A 15677-nucleotide genomic window follows, 5' to 3' on the forward strand; every position below is an offset into this window, starting at 1 on the left:
CTAGAAGGTGGAGTTAAAACCCTGCAGAGCGCTGATTGGTCAGAGAGTATCGTCACTAGGGCGACACGGGACATCCTCTTCGAACCCGCCATTTTTAAATAGCCAAGCTGCTAGCAGTAGCGACCACAATGTTTTCCTTTTCTGGACCCAGAGTTTTGTTCGCGGTAAACTGCGATAAAGTGCAGGTTGCAAATGAAAGGGTGTAGCGGTGAAGATGTCACGACAGGTTCACATGGCGTCGCTATGGCAATCGGCTAAAAATCCTGATCTTACCTTACCTGCACAGCAGCTGGATATTCAAAAGATCACGCAAAGAAGTTCAGGATCACATACCACATGAAAATCCATCTGGTCAGAGCTGTCAGGCTTTAAGTAATGCGTTTGTGTCAGACTTGTGCGCGGACCAATCGGCCTGCGGTGAGGATCTACTGGCAGCTTGGGGCGTGGCTTAGGTGTGTGTGTGAGACGACACATAGAGGGGGGACTGTTGTAACAACAATGCGGCCATTGTTGTTAGAATGGCCGCTCCTGAACAGGTTAGCGTAGCTATACAATACACAGTATTTATTTCAAAGTGCCTGCCCTTTTCTAAACAGTCTGAGAGAAACAGAAAAGCACATGTTACCAAAAAGTGAGTTGAGTCGAGCAGAGCCATGCCATGCAGTGCAAACCCAGCTTTTGTCTCGGGGTACTCTGCCACCTAACCCGTTTTGGTTCGGTTCAAACAAGCTTCGTGCATTTCCCCATTTGGGTTGACTGTTTCGAGGCTCGACAAAAGCTAAGGTAATTGCCACCATGATCATATTTCAGAGTCCTAAAAAACTGCTGGGCAGCGTCGTATTGTCTGAATTCCCTCCGAACTCAATGATCTCTTTCTCAAACTGGACTTCGTGTGTCATATTTCATGTCTCACTGGTACTTGGAGCAACGCTCCCCCACCCGAGCAGCTCCTTGCATTGTTTTCGTGCTGTTTTCAGTCTAAAGTGCAGCACGGCTTGCTCTCAATCACCAACAATTCGATTTTCACACGAGTCCATGCAGCGGTAATGATGACTGCAGAGCGAATGAGTTACCTGTCGGCCCATACATCATCATCATTCGACACCTCCCGGTTTGTTTGTTAGTCACTCAGCGTGAACATGTGATGGACCAGAACTAATGGGACAAAATGGTCCAAACTACAGGTCTTGACAGTTAAACTGTGCCGTGGGTGTGTGTTGTGCGCCTGTAAGTGTTCTTTTACACACTAGGAAACTGTAGGCAGAGCGAGGCTGAGCAAAGAGACACACATTTGGTGTGTGTGTGTGCGTGTGTGTGTGTGGTACCTGACAGAACCCCACTGATCCTACCTCCCCCATCAATCCTTTTTATGGCTCTATAAGGCAGATACAACATGAGAGCAAAGGGATTTTCTCCTTTGAGAAGCTATTGTTTCATCATGGTCTCCCCTCAGAACAGGATTTAGTCAAATCGTCAGCGCATTAAACTCTTTAGTCTAACCGCTGAACAACGCCACCCGAAACATTTCTTTTGATATCCCCCCCGCAGCGGTGCCTTTGATGCTCTCTAGCGCATGTGTCCCGTTGTGATCATTTGTGCGAGCTTACTGTACACGTCTGCACAGTGACTACCCCGCTAAGTAGCGCATCGGTGGGTTAATGGCCTTTTTTTTTTTTTTGGATGCTTGGATTCGCACACATTGTGTGAGCCTCCGTGTTACTTTAGAGGTGAGACTGAAGTCGGACTCTCACGGCCGTGAAGTGCAGCGGAGTGAATCTGTGATGTACGCTGTCGACTTTGATAATCCTCAACGTGCTCCAAAGTCTACTACACTGTTGGCTCTGTGACGTAGGAGGCGCACGCATATATTAACCTTCCGTCTTTAAGTGACACACACACACAGCAGTGGAATGCAGTGTTTTCATTCCCCCGACCTGGACTGTCAATCAGAGGAAACTCTGCTGCGTCTTGTTGCGGCAGCACCGTCCAAGCTCCACAAATTCCAGCTATGCCACACCACACACACACACACACACACACACACACACACACACACACACACACACACACACACACACACCCTCCCACTGGGTGTCGGATTTATTTATTTCTAGACAAGCATTCCATCGCCAATAACGATTGCAATTTCTGCCGCAGTCTGTAAAGCAGCTGGGGAATCGATACCTGATGAAAAAGCACTTTACGACAATCCGCTCCGTCCATCCCTGGAGTCGGAGAGTTACTGCCTCTTGAACTGCCCCGTCCGCGATTGAACTGCCCCATCTAGGAGTTTGTTTCGCAGCGAGCCGGCTGTGTGTTTTGAGGCCAGCTCTTCCTGAGCGTCCGGACAGTGACGACAGCAGAGGAGGCGAGGGTCCGGAGATCAGGGTCGTCCCGATTGCGTGTCTCTTGATCGTCTGGTGGACAGCGATGTTTGCGCTCTTCCTGTTTGCAAACACACTGGGTGGAAGGATATTCCGAATTTACACTGGCCTTGGAATGCTCTCTTTTATGTTTCTCTCCGTTTCACAGGCCTGGAACTGTTCTGCAAGTCAGTTTTTCCATTTAAAAAGCTTCTACTCCTCTGCTACTATCTTGTCCGGTTCTGCTCTTTTTGGTTCTGCGGTTTACGTCCTACACTCGAGTGCTGTGTGAGAGGAGTTGAAAAGACAGTAGTGTTGAATAGAAGCAGAATAATAAGACGTGTAGACGCAACGCTGTAAATGAGCCTCTAGCCGATGAGCCGCACTTCAAAGCGGGGATGATTCCTGGGTGGCCTCACTAATACTGGTATTAGGAATTAATACAACTTTAAGTGTGGGAAGTCAAAGGCACTCTCGGCACCGTATGTCACTGAGGGGCATACAATCTGCTGTAACTCTCCAACCTCACCTCTGCCTCCCACTCTCTCCCTCTCTGTCTCCACTGTAATCATCCCCCGCCTCCATCTCCCTCTTGTCTCCAAGAAATGGAGCAGAAACTTCAAAGTGCACAGAAGCAGGGTGGCCGGCATTCTAACGGCAGAGTAATTGCATCATCACACAAAAACAAAATGTCACTGGGTGGGCTTTTAATGACTCTCTCCCACCTGCCCCCTCCTCCCCACGCCTATAGACCTGAAGCTATTTCAGCAACTCTGTGGCCAGCATTTCCAGAATTCCAGAAGAGCCAATTCAAGAAGACTGTAAATACTCTCCTGACATTAAGTGCATTGTATATGACGGTCAACTAAATATCTTTGGGTTAAGGACTGAAAAAAACCAAGCAAATAAAAGGCACTTTCTCTATTTTCTGACATTTTATGGACAAAACAACCAGTTCAATATTTAAGGACATGATGTGCAGATTCATTTTACATTAATAATGTGAGAGATTTATCCAGTCTAGCGATGCGGAGACTGACAGGTACTTTAGTGTCTCATGTGCTAAAGTTCACAGCTTCAATGCTCCTCTGCAGCGCTGTCTGTCCCCGTGAAGTCAAAGTCAGCAACCCTGCACTCTCACCTTTCTAATAACGTGTGCAATCCATACCCGTTTGTATTATTATTGTATTTTAATAAGCTGGTTCCTGATTCCATAGTGTCCCACAGGATTTAAATTCCTGAAACATGTGCTTTTCATAGACATCTTATGGGCGTTTCATCTTGCGTGTCTCCTCTATGCTGTCACTGATGTTCTGTTCTACCTGAGGCTTAATGCAGAGGCATAGTTGGTTGTTAGTACCCACGGCTCACGCTGTTTCTGCTGATTGCCTCTCCCACAGTCTTTTCACCATCTATTTTAAGACATTTTTTTTTTTTTTTTTTTTAAAGTGGCATTTGTGCTGTTTTACTCAGTTTGAAAATAATGAGTATTTTTTTTTCTCTTTACATGCACTGTGATTTGGATTTAGCTGAACACCCAAATAGTTTGCTGGTCTTCAGATATTAAAAACCTCTTGCCTTGTAGGAGAAGCATCACCTAAGAGGTGTGTGTGTGTGTGTGTGTGTGTGTGTGTGTGTGTGTGTGTGTGTGTGTGTGTGTGTGTGTGTGTGTGTGTGTGTGTGTGTGTGTGTGTGTGTGTGTGTGTGTGTGTGTGTGTGTGTGTGTGTGTGTGTGTGTGTGTGTGTGTGTGTGTGTGTGTGTGTGTGTGTGTGAGAAATCCAAGGGCAGCGAGCTGTGATACTAAATGATTCTTATGGTTTTGCATACCAGACACCCCACTGTTCTCCCATCTGTTCCCACAGAGCTAATGTCACTACACCAGCACTCGGCGTATAGGCTTCATGACTCCCCGCTAGGCAAATATACATTGTTACTTAAACATGCGCACACACACCGAAGGCAAATATACATTCCTTTTCACCGGGGCAGGAGGAATGTTTCATGCTGACAGTTTGCAATGACATTCCAATAGAAACACACACACTCTGTAAAGCTCCTTTTAAAATAGGGCTGTAATGTATGATTACATCTGTTTTATTAACCAAAATAGAGCTCTCAAACTGTTATTTGATCGCTCAGTTAGTCAATTACGGAAAATTGATTGGCAACTGTTTTGTAGTTATGCATGTCTTTGTGCTTAAACTCTAAAGATTTCCTTGTTCCAAATTTCCTAAAGACAAAGTGCATTGCCCTGCGTGCACATACGGGCTTCCTGCTAGCTGTGTGTGGCTGTAATAATGGATACATTGGCTTTAGTCATTCACTTTTACCATCTTATAATACACCCATTGGCGATATGCTGTAAAGCCTGTAACGTGGTAGATTTATTAATCGCCTATTGGTCTTAGCAGACATTTGTGTGACGTTGTCATAATAAGCATATGAATTTTTGAGTTGTGGCAAAAAAGATCTTATGTGAGGTCACAGTGACCTTTGACCTCCCAAATCTTCTTTAACCTTACATTTTAAGAATTGCCTCCCGCAGATGGAGGGACGGACAACACAAACCTAATAAAGCATAAAAAACCTGTTGATCCGGTTCTGCTGCATAATATATAATAATTATAGAATAATATAACTTTATTATTAAATTATATTACTTGTTTGACATACTATTCTATGAAATTTTTGCCATACTTTACAATGACATTTAATGACGACATTTCAACATACTATACGTTAACTTATTAAGGATTTTTTTTTACATTTAAACAATTTAAACTATGACTTTTTAATGACATTTCTCAACATTTAATGATTTTATTTTTTAGTATAATATGACTTTTCAAACACAATACTATGACATTTTTCCGACATAATATAATGTGTCTTTTATTATTTTTTGGAAACACTATGTGATATACATATTATACTATGAAATTGTTGAGATACTATTTTATGACTTTTCTTATGACTTTTTCCAACATACTAAAATATAACTATTTTTGACTATAATGACTTTTGCAGATAAATATTTTTTGGACACATTATATTATGACATATTTGTTTACAACTATTTTCTTCAAACTATACTATGCCTTTTTCAGACATATTACATGCTACTGGGACAGGGACCTCGTTAATGGTACTAGTAACATCTGTGCTTTTTCTACATTAACTAATCAATAGTTGAACTGATCATTGCAACATTAACATACAATGTGCGTGTCTCATCTCCCTGGACTTTCATCTCTCTTGCCTCTGCTCTAATCATTTGTCTTTGTCCATAGAACCTTCAGTCCAGTGCGAGACTAAATGTGAGTCGGCTATGGGGACGGGGGAGAGAGAGAGAGAGAGAGAGAGAGATGTGAACTGGGAGAGACTCGGTGTGTGGGAACATACCACTGAGGTCAGACAGCCTACAACTAGCTCGACTGGCAAGTGTTTGTGTATATGACACATATTATTACCAGAAACCTGTCTCCGTTTTCATGGAGCTGAGGCTCGTTGTAGTCATCTGTGTCGACATGTAAAAGGTGTTCCAGGCGTCTGTTGGCAACACTGAAGCAGCCGAGCTGTGTTCATGTGCCGTGTTGTGAGTTTTTACTGCCGCTGTTTGTTTCTGAGATGTATCGGATGCAGTGTGTAGGGGAAAAAGTAGCACATCACATCTGTGGGTGGCTGTGCTTTCTGAACACCACAAGAAGGGTTGTGGGAGTCGTGTGAGAATTCACAGTTAAGGTGCAAAGATTCATTAATAACACCTCGGATTGGTTTTATAACGGAGACACTGCCAAATAAAGAACCGATAGGATCTACAGCAAATCCTGAATGGTTTGAAGTAACTATAATATTGTCACCCTGGTTTTCCATATTGTATTTTTACTATTGCGGTTTTGGTCCACACGTTGGTCCATCCTGGAAGAGGGATATAAAAATGTGTCTCAAACAGAACATAAACGTAAGCAAAATGTGTGTTATAAAATCATATATTCACACTATAATACTGTATTATTACACTATAATCATGCTAAGTGTTTGTGTTATTAAATCGATCAGTTCCACTGTAAGTACCAAACAACACACGTCGTATATCTCTGTGGTAATGACCCTGTCTGAATTGGATCAGGTGATTTTTTTTTTTGTGTTGAACAGCACAGGGACATAAAGGGGCTCAGGATCACCTTCTCTCTTCATTTGTCTCCCCCTCTTGTCCCGTGTCTCTCTCCTTCCCAAAACTGAGCTTTGATTGACGGGAGTCTTATAATTTTCGTCCGTCTCAGCTAGGAAAGTAAACAGGGGATCAATTTCTATTTATATGTAAATACTACCGGCCTCCGCCAGGATAATCTTTCAACGAAAACAAAGATATAAAGGGGCGCCTCGTTTAAAACTTAATTTCAACCCTTTACACAAACTGAATTTAAAAAGATTGCCGCATAATATTATATGTCGGCTCACAGCGACACAGACAATGACCTAACTAAATTATTATATCGTATTTCATTCTCATGCATGCTGCTCAGAGTAGTCGCAGTGACAGATCATCAAGTCGCTAATCTTGGGCTCACCAATGTAAAGTCATTTTTAGGCAAAAATTTCATAACTTTTATTGTAAACACTAAAACTCTGTGAACACAAAGGTGGATAATGAAATTATCAAAGATCACAACATTTTGATTGGCTGGGAGTTTGACCTGTGTTTGTTTTAAAATGATCAAGGTCTCACATGAAACTTTAATCTAAAATAAGTAGATTTTCCCATTCTTGAACAATCTCTTGTTTGTTCTCTGTCCTGAACAAGATTTGCTCTTACATTTGAATCACAGTTTGTCCATTTCACTGGATCCTAATCCCCCCAAACCAGTCGCTAGATTTCCCATCACCTCGTCTTCTGCTCAACCTTCCTCTGCAACCGTCTTGACTTTCTCTGCCTCTTCACTCTTTGACTTTGTCAGCCCTCCCTCCACCACCCTCCTGTATCATGTCTAATTATCGGAGTCGGTGCGCGTGTCTACGGGGAGCTCCTCAATACCTCCTCATCAAAGCCTCTGTTTGTGTTTGCTTGTTTATCTCTGGCTGCTATTCTAGGCTCCCTCCTGGAGTCCTGATGAGACACAAGCCTCCACTCCCTACGGAGGCTCATACTGTAAGCTGTCGCTGCACCTACAGTCAATCTAAACACTGCCACGACGAGATTGTTTCTTTCTACCTCTGTTAGAAGGGTATCTTGTCTCTCAACCTCTCCCCCTCTCTCTCTCTCTCTATATATATAGATTGCGTATATATATAATCATCTGTCTTTCTCGCTGTCTCTTCACCTCAGTGGAACTCCAGCGTAATGAAAGGCATGCTGGAGGTTTGTTTCCCCATCAAAACATTCCCCCTTCCCTTCTTCTTTCACCCTTTTTGTTTCCCCCCCTCCACACACAGTGCGCCTACGTCTTTCATATTGTTTCATCTGAGCCCTTTTTCCCTTTTGACCCCGCCACCCGCCCCACACCTCGAGGACGCCGCAGGAATTCTCCAGGTGTTGTTTCCCGCCGTGCTAACTATCGCCCCCCCTGAAGGCCCTGTAAGATCTACCATATTGGAAGGGCGACAATAGCATCAGCTCTACGGAGTTGCCTTCTGGGTAGAAATGAGAAACCACATTTGTGGAGAATATGAGTGTCGGGTTTTACGGGGAGAGATGAGTAATGTGGCTGATGTGTCAAAGCTGATTATGGCAGTGTGTGAAGGTTTTTTTGTTTCTTCTAAAACTGGAAGTGCGAGTGTGCAGTTGTAGGTAAGATAAGGTCACCATTAAAGTTTTATCTTCCCATTGGTGTCCTTAGACAATAGCTTGTTCATGCTGTGCATCGTGAGAGAGTGTGTGTGTTCCTTGGCAAGCACACATATTTTGCGCCTCAAAGCTCTGTGATGGCGATTAGCGACAACGGCTGTGACGGTGTGGTATTCGCTACAGAAATAGGGCGCCGCATTGCTCTGATCTCCCCCAATACAAAATCCCAGTTGCTGTGATGGCTGAATGTGTTTTTTGGGTGTAGAACAGATCTCTTTACACGCCAGACGGGATTGTCAGTGACTGGGAGATCGTTGCTGCCCATCGCAGAGAAAGCTCCAATTTCCACTAACACTGTTTTCACTATAATTATTCTTATCATATTTAGTTGTTTTTTTTCTTCTTTTTTTTTTTCAAGAAAGTTCTCAGTCCAAAAATAAGTTTCTCACAGAAGTTGTCTTAAAGCAGAGATGTGGCTTGTGATTGCAGGAACTCGCTAATGAGTGAGTTGCTATGAGCTGGTTGCTATGTATGACTCCAGCCCATGCTCTCTCATGTGCCTCTGAGTTTGAGGAGCTCAGATATTGTCCCGTTTAGCGTCAGCTGCAGGAGAAAATAAATATTGCTTATCCTCTATTTTCATAGATATGCCAGAGGCCGTGTTATGACAGAAACTGAAGGCTTAATGGGGCTGCGTGGGGGAGACAGGAACGGGGAGGGGAATTGTGGGTCATGACTCACAAAGGGAAATACCACCACGATACATGTCCAATTACATGCTCCACAAATGGCAAAGGTTGAAGTTACTGAAGCAGGTCGTAATAGTAAACATTCCAAATGTTTGGATGAATGATGTCAGCTGACAGGAAGTCAACATGGAACCAAGCCATCGCCTAGCAATGCAGTTCCGTTGAAACGGTCTACATCCTCTGATTTTTGCAATGGTGGGACTAATTCAGAAATACACCTTTTTAGACCACAATCAACTACAAAAAAGTCATACAGGTCACAAAGAGTAAACATCTCAACAGAAGTAGAATGGCAGAGGGTACGTCTGAAGTAGAGCCCTTGATTGGTTCTCTCCAGCCAGTCATTACTGTATTTATATAACCTCTGACCTCTGACTTTCAACCCTGTCTTGTTGTGTCACAGCTGCCAGGATGGATGAGACGGAGAAGTACAAACAGCGGCTGGAGGCCATTGCTGTGAGTCCACACACACACACACACACACACACACACACACACACACACACACACACACACACACGCATCAGTGTATAGAGAAATCCAGCAACTGACATATAGGTTGGGCTCTAAAATGCGGCTGACATCAAGAAAAGTAATGACAGACATCGAGTGGAGGTCTCCCAGAACTAGTTTGAAATTATAATGACACAGATTTGTTGAGGAAAATAACATGAATCTGAATATGAAAGCGCTGTGTGGAGTAGCTGTTTATCCCCAGCAGGAGTAACTTGCAAGTTTAAGATTGAAATCATCAAATTCCACAATTTCTTGCATTGAAATGCATTATTTGAACCAAATATAAAACACAAGGTACTGTTAAAGTTCACTTTGATCATATTTTGATGTAGTCAAATAATACTACTAAAAAAAGAATACATGCACAGTGCATTTCGAGAGGTTGGAAAAAATAACATTGCTCCTACTAAAAAAGTATTAATAGGGATTAATAATTTCTTTGAGGATATTTTTACTATGGCAACAAGCACAACTGATTCTAGCACATATTAACTTTCTTAGCTTACACATCTACAAACAACCAAAGTCCTTACAACATTATCATATAACTGAGGAGCTAGTGACAGTTGTGTCCGACAACTAAGCAGTATAGCTCCCTCCCTCAAAGAATGTAGGCCGTACACTGTATAACTGTTTTACTCTGGACAGCACCACTGCCTAGATGGCGAGCTAAACCTCACCTAAAGCTAGATAGCCATATATTAAGACTACCATAGAATACGTCACATAAATCTTGGAACACCGACGCACAAAGTAACCCAAATCTATATCCATCCATCACTGGGCATGACAGTCTGTCTGAGTCCCACTCCACTCGACTATGAAATATGGAGGGTGTGCAACAAACTTTGTAGAATATAACTCATATTTTGATGGCATTCGACGACAACACTTTCATCATTTAACCAATTCTATGTGATCTTTCTTGGCAAAATCACTGAAGAAGTGAAATCTCGTTACAAACATGTGTTATAGACCGGCTAACGAGGGATGCATCTGCTGCTTGTCTACCTCCGATTAGTCTACATAGAGCAGGAGCTGTCCGTAACTCCTGAATAATTTATGGAGTCTGCAATGTGGTGAGCCAGGGTGTCCCAGGTCCCACGAAAAACAACACCGGGTTGCCATGGGGACAGCTGCTCTAAACCGCGTGATATATTGAGTATACCTGATGTCTGTGGTGACAGTGTTCTATGTGACAGATGGTTGACCAGGTGTCCTGGTTTTGACTCTTTCCCAGTGATGTTTTATTCACCGCCGTCTCTTCGTTTTCTTTGTTTCTCTTCATTAATTTACATCGGCTCGAATATGTCTGACTGCCGCTCTCGGTCCCTCCATCTTTCTCTTCAATAGAATAAAAAAGAAAAATGATGCTCTACCTACACTATCAACATGTCTACATTCATTCTCTTCCTTTGCAAATCCTCTCCCACCCTCCCTCTTCTCCCCCCCATCAGGAGAAGCGCCGGCTGCAGGAGGAGCAGGACCGAGCCAGGAGAGACATGGAGGACGAGAAAATCAGACTGCAGCAGCTCAAGGTCTGACACGCACACACGGGATGATCTTAGCCGCCTCGTTCGTTCACGCACACACGCAGCCTTAATTTCACTCTGCTGAAATCCTCTGCAGACCCATTCCAGCTCTTTAGGAAACGAATAGTCCTCTTTTTTCACACAGATGAACGGTACGGCCCTTTACACTTCCTGGTTCAGCGCCCATCCCGCAAGGTTAGAGGGCAGAACCTTCCTTTGTTGAAATCAGTTTAAATGCGAGTGCTCAAAACTCTGCAAGTCACAGAGTCGCTCTATTGTTTTCACATCGTTTCCAGCCCGGTGTTCCCACTTCCTCCTCCTCTGTGCTACGCTGGCCCCGGGGCACATTCCTCAAATTCTGTGAAATTTTTTAGTGCAAAGCGTGTGTTGCCGTTCAAGAGTGTACTTGTGTGCCGGTGTGGTCATGCATAGGAATATTTGTGCACGTGTGTGTGTGTGCTCCAAACATGAATCTATATAATCAAGTTGCAAGAGGCTTCAGAGATTAATATAAGACGATTATGTTGGGTGCTCTCTCACAGGGCGTGGTATCATCGTTGCTTTTAGGGCATTCATTAGCTTCGACGTTGACTCTAACCCCGTGTCAGATGTGAGGATGTGATAGGAGGGAGCAGCAGTTTATCCACAGCTCCCGACCTGCAGGAAAGTTTTGTATGGGGCTGTGTCCAGTCAGCCGACGGCCCAGGGAGGGGAACAGAGCGGGGCTTGTTCTGCGCTGCGGGAGAAAACACAGAGATGGTTTTGTGACGCTTATAGTCAAGTAGGTAGCTACCGACTAACAGTTGCCAGATTTTCTTTTTTTTTTGGGGGGGGGAGACATGGGGGCATACGGTTCGCTTTCCCCCCCAGTACTAAGTGAGCAGCCTGCAGACATCACCTGGCTCATGGGGAAAGTACAGCTGCTGTGAGAACCTATAGTGGATTTCACAGCATACAGCCACACTAGATATGTTATAGATTAGATTCTCTACAGGAAAAGTGCCCTGCAGATAGGCTCTGTTTTTCTTCCGCTTGTCTGGGTCAGCTGCAGACCAGCGTTTCCTTAGAGCTGGCTGGAGTTTATTGTCAGGCTCAAGGGCACTTTAGCAGCACAGATGCTCGCTGAAACAGGCCCTCAAACCAAGGTTGACTGGGCTGCAGCACGGCTGTTGCTGAGTCACTCTGCAGCCACGGTTATGAGTCCTGACATGCAGGGAAACTAATGAGTTTCCTGCTTACAACTATCCGGTACCAAAAGAAGAGTTTGACATCTACATCGTGGAACCATTTGAAAAGTTTCTATATTGTTCTTTCAGAAAAGCATCTGTCTTTATTTGTTAACATTATCATTACGACATCAAATTCATGTCACTTTCATCACCAGGGTTCTCTCTCTGGCTGTGCAGTAGTATATCACCATGTTCTGTTAGTTATGATATCAGGATGTAGCATTAAATATGTCCAACTTTTGTTGAAGGACCCATCATTTCAAACTTTTTCTCGTTCTTAATTTTCCCGACATCTGCATTAAATATAGTTTATAATGTCCTGGGAAAAACCGAATCTGTGAATGCTTTGAAAAGGAGATAGATTTCATGTTCTCTCACTGCACACACTGTATTTGTTTGTGCATCTCTATGAATCTACATGAAAATAGAAGTAAATAACACATTTTCTTTTAATTTGCCGTTGGGAGAAAAAAAAAAATCTCCAGATGCCCCCAAATGTTCTCCACCACATGCTCTTACCTAGGCATGCTGATTGATGTATAACACTTGCTCATTAACTGGAGGGGTGTGGCAGATTCTATATTATTAACATAGGCAAAATGTATTTTTCCAGAGCGTCATTACAGCTGTAACAGGAAAATCAATAAGCATGGAAGGGCAGTATGTACAGCAGCAATATCATCAAAGATTTTAATCGTCTTTTTAGGATGAATGGACCAATAGTATTTCTTTAATAAAACATTCATTATAATTACTGTAAATCATAATCTAAATTTGATTATATGATATTAATTTCTTTCTTTTTTCTGTTCGTCAAATTTAATCTAATGTTTCCTTGCGAAGGACAGTTTGTGGACTGTGAAAACATTTTTTTTTTTTTTTTTTATTTTTTTTTTTTTATTGACCGCTGGTAAAATGTTCTTTTAAAAGAGCAAAAATAAGAAAACATTGATGAATCCCAGATATCAATGGGTAGAACAAATCGTGGATACAAACACAAATAAGAGGAAAGTTGTTCTCATATGGCCTCTGCATAGAGCATTTTAAGAGGTTTTTTTGCCAGATTTCCATTGAAGGTCTGTAACAAAAAGTAAAAAAGCAGAAATGGGGGCGTTATTTAAATGAGCATTAGACTTAAAAGAAAGTTGCAGTTTTGTGTTTCTGTTGAACACTTGTAGCGAAGAAGACGGTCAGAGAGCAGTCAGCTCTACAAACCACAGATAAAAAAAACTCCTGTTCTTTGTAAAACCTTAAAGTGTTTGTTCTGCCGTTCTGTTTGGAGGGAATGGCAAGTAGCCATCGGGCGTCTTGCGTTCACTGGGTCATGTCTATTTACTGGAGTGGTGTAGGAATAAGTTTAGAGTTAAAAGTGCACACATGCTATGAATTCCTCCTGGTATTCTCTGTGTTGGATGGCTCAGATGAGATGACATGGGCTCACAGCAGGTGTTACTGTCTCTCACCATTTTTTCTCACCTTCACACCCTCAAATAACCACACTTCGCTTTACCCTCCCTAGTTCAAATTCTCACTCTGCCATGTCACTATCTCTATTCATCTTACCTCCCCTCTCTCTCTCCACTTCTATCTTTATCTCTATATTGTGTCTGAAATCACTGTTTCAATCACCACATAATAAAACAGCCTATATTTTATTCTAGTGAGTGGTACAGTAGTGCATTGTAACTGATCATGTGGCATGGCTGTATTTTCTGTATCTAGCACATTGCATTTTGGGATTCTTAGTCAAAACTAGGCTTTGTCCCAAGTCCATACTGTGTTCTAATTCCAAGCAGGTTTTGGAAAAGTGATAAATTCAAGTATACTAATACGAGTCAGTACACATACTAAAGAAGGATGTACACAATCTGTACGTTGACCTGTTTTATACAACATATAAAACAGCACTTAAGATTAGAGTTTACACACTGAATGAACTTTGGACACAGTTGTATTGTCATTCAATTGGAACTCTTTATTTAATTTAGTTGGTGGCATTATTGAGGACACTGTGGTGCCTATGTTTTATGAATAAATTATAGTGAAATATAGTGCACTAGGAAACAAATCAGGGTTAATTACTGACGGTCTTTCTCAATATTCTTCTATCAGCAGTTAGTTTTCAGATTAACATTTTGTTGCCGGTAGCAACCAGTACTGCCACAGTTCTACAGCCGTAGAGATCGTTAGCTTCATCTACCACTCTGTAGACAGCTCTACAGGTATCTCTTATCTAATTTACTCTCCACACATCCTTGTTGGACGATTGTCTGTAGGCACTGACGTAGTGTTATTTTGTGTTATTTTAGAAGTTAAATTAATTTAATATGGGTGGGTGATGTGGTTGAAACCAATAACAAAATATTTATAAAATCTAAAACAGTACATATCACAATGAGATAACTTCATGTTAAATCACATTCAAAGAGCACTGTGTAATAATTGTATATTTTGATATCAATATATGTATTATGATGTAGTTTGTTTTCTTGAAAATCAATTGACTTACAGTTTATGGACAAAATAACCACGCAGGTCTGTCTGTTTTGGGCTGACTATTAAAGGGATAGCAACCATTGTGGTACTATTTATATAAAAATAAGATTGGAATATTCATATTTTCTCACACAAAGACTGTGCTCTTAAATAACACAATATGATCATATCACCACAATACAACGGTGCTTGAGGTTGACTCTCTCTCTCTCTCTCTTCTTTCCTCTTCCTCACTCCAGAGGAAGTCTCTGAGGGACCAGTGGTTGATGGAGGGACCTCCTTTGTCCCCAGCATCTCCGGAAGCCCAAGGCCCCCGCTCCCCTCTTTGGGGCTCCCAGGCCCAGGAGATCGAAAAGCGCATTGACAAGTACAGCAACAGTGTGTGATGTTGTGTGTGTGTGTGGGTGTGGGTGTATGTATGTGCCTGTGTGGGTGCAAGTTAGAGCTAGAAGACAAGCAGGCAGTTTGTGAGCTGGAGAGAACAGACAATTTTTGGTGTATTTGTTTAGCATAAACTTCATGTATAATTGATAGTTGCAGCATTCCCTTTTTCTATTTTAGTTTTCTTGTAATTTTTGCTGTTCTTGTACATTATGCATGCTTTGGCACTGCACACAGGCAGAAAGCGAGAAGGTGATGCAGCCTGCACACTCGCCAGACTTTCTACCTTTATTGCAGTGGACAACGTTGTCTGGTCCCTGAAGACCAGAATTATTACCAAATGATGACTACAAAGGTCCACAGCTCGGTCTCTTCCCAAGAAGACTCCTCCAACTAACTGCACATGGCCTCTGGGGGAATTTAAACATAGTACTAGAAAAAAAGCGTGACTTTAGTGTTACTTAGATTGGGGAAAATAAAACAAGGCTATAGATTTGATGTGTGCGTTTGTCCGTCTCAGGTTGCAGTCAGAAAGTCAACGGTTGGCAGAGGAGGAAGAGACGCTGAAGGAACAGATGGGGGATGGCCAAACGGTGAGGAACTTGCACACGCATGCACACACACA

At 42.5% G+C, this 15677-nt stretch overlaps 1 protein-coding gene across 6 annotated transcripts in view; it reads left to right on the forward strand.

Annotated features, from left to right (window-relative positions):
• Window positions 1–15677, forward strand: part of palm3 (paralemmin 3) — a 33794-nt gene that overhangs the window by 13278 nt on the left and 4839 nt on the right. For 2 of the 6 annotated variants that reach the window (XM_054604926.1, XM_054604928.1), the window contains exons 2-5: window positions 9302–9354; window positions 10872–10952; window positions 14911–15038; window positions 15573–15645. In XM_054604926.1, coding sequence (XP_054460901.1) covers window positions 9310–9354; window positions 10872–10952; window positions 14911–15038; window positions 15573–15645 — 327 coding nt within the window. In that variant the 5' untranslated portion in view covers window positions 9302–9309. Of the gene's footprint in view, window positions 1–5722; window positions 5802–8903; window positions 9094–9172; window positions 9198–9301; window positions 9355–10871; window positions 10953–14910; window positions 15039–15572; window positions 15646–15677 lie in introns of those variants that run through there. The other 4 variants (XM_054604927.1, XM_054604931.1, XM_054604930.1 and 1 more) reach the window with 4 other exon arrangements.

This window comes from Anoplopoma fimbria, chromosome 9 (assembly GCF_027596085.1).
Source record: "Anoplopoma fimbria isolate UVic2021 breed Golden Eagle Sablefish chromosome 9, Afim_UVic_2022, whole genome shotgun sequence".
NCBI classification, from domain to species: domain Eukaryota; kingdom Metazoa; phylum Chordata; class Actinopteri; order Perciformes; family Anoplopomatidae; genus Anoplopoma; species Anoplopoma fimbria.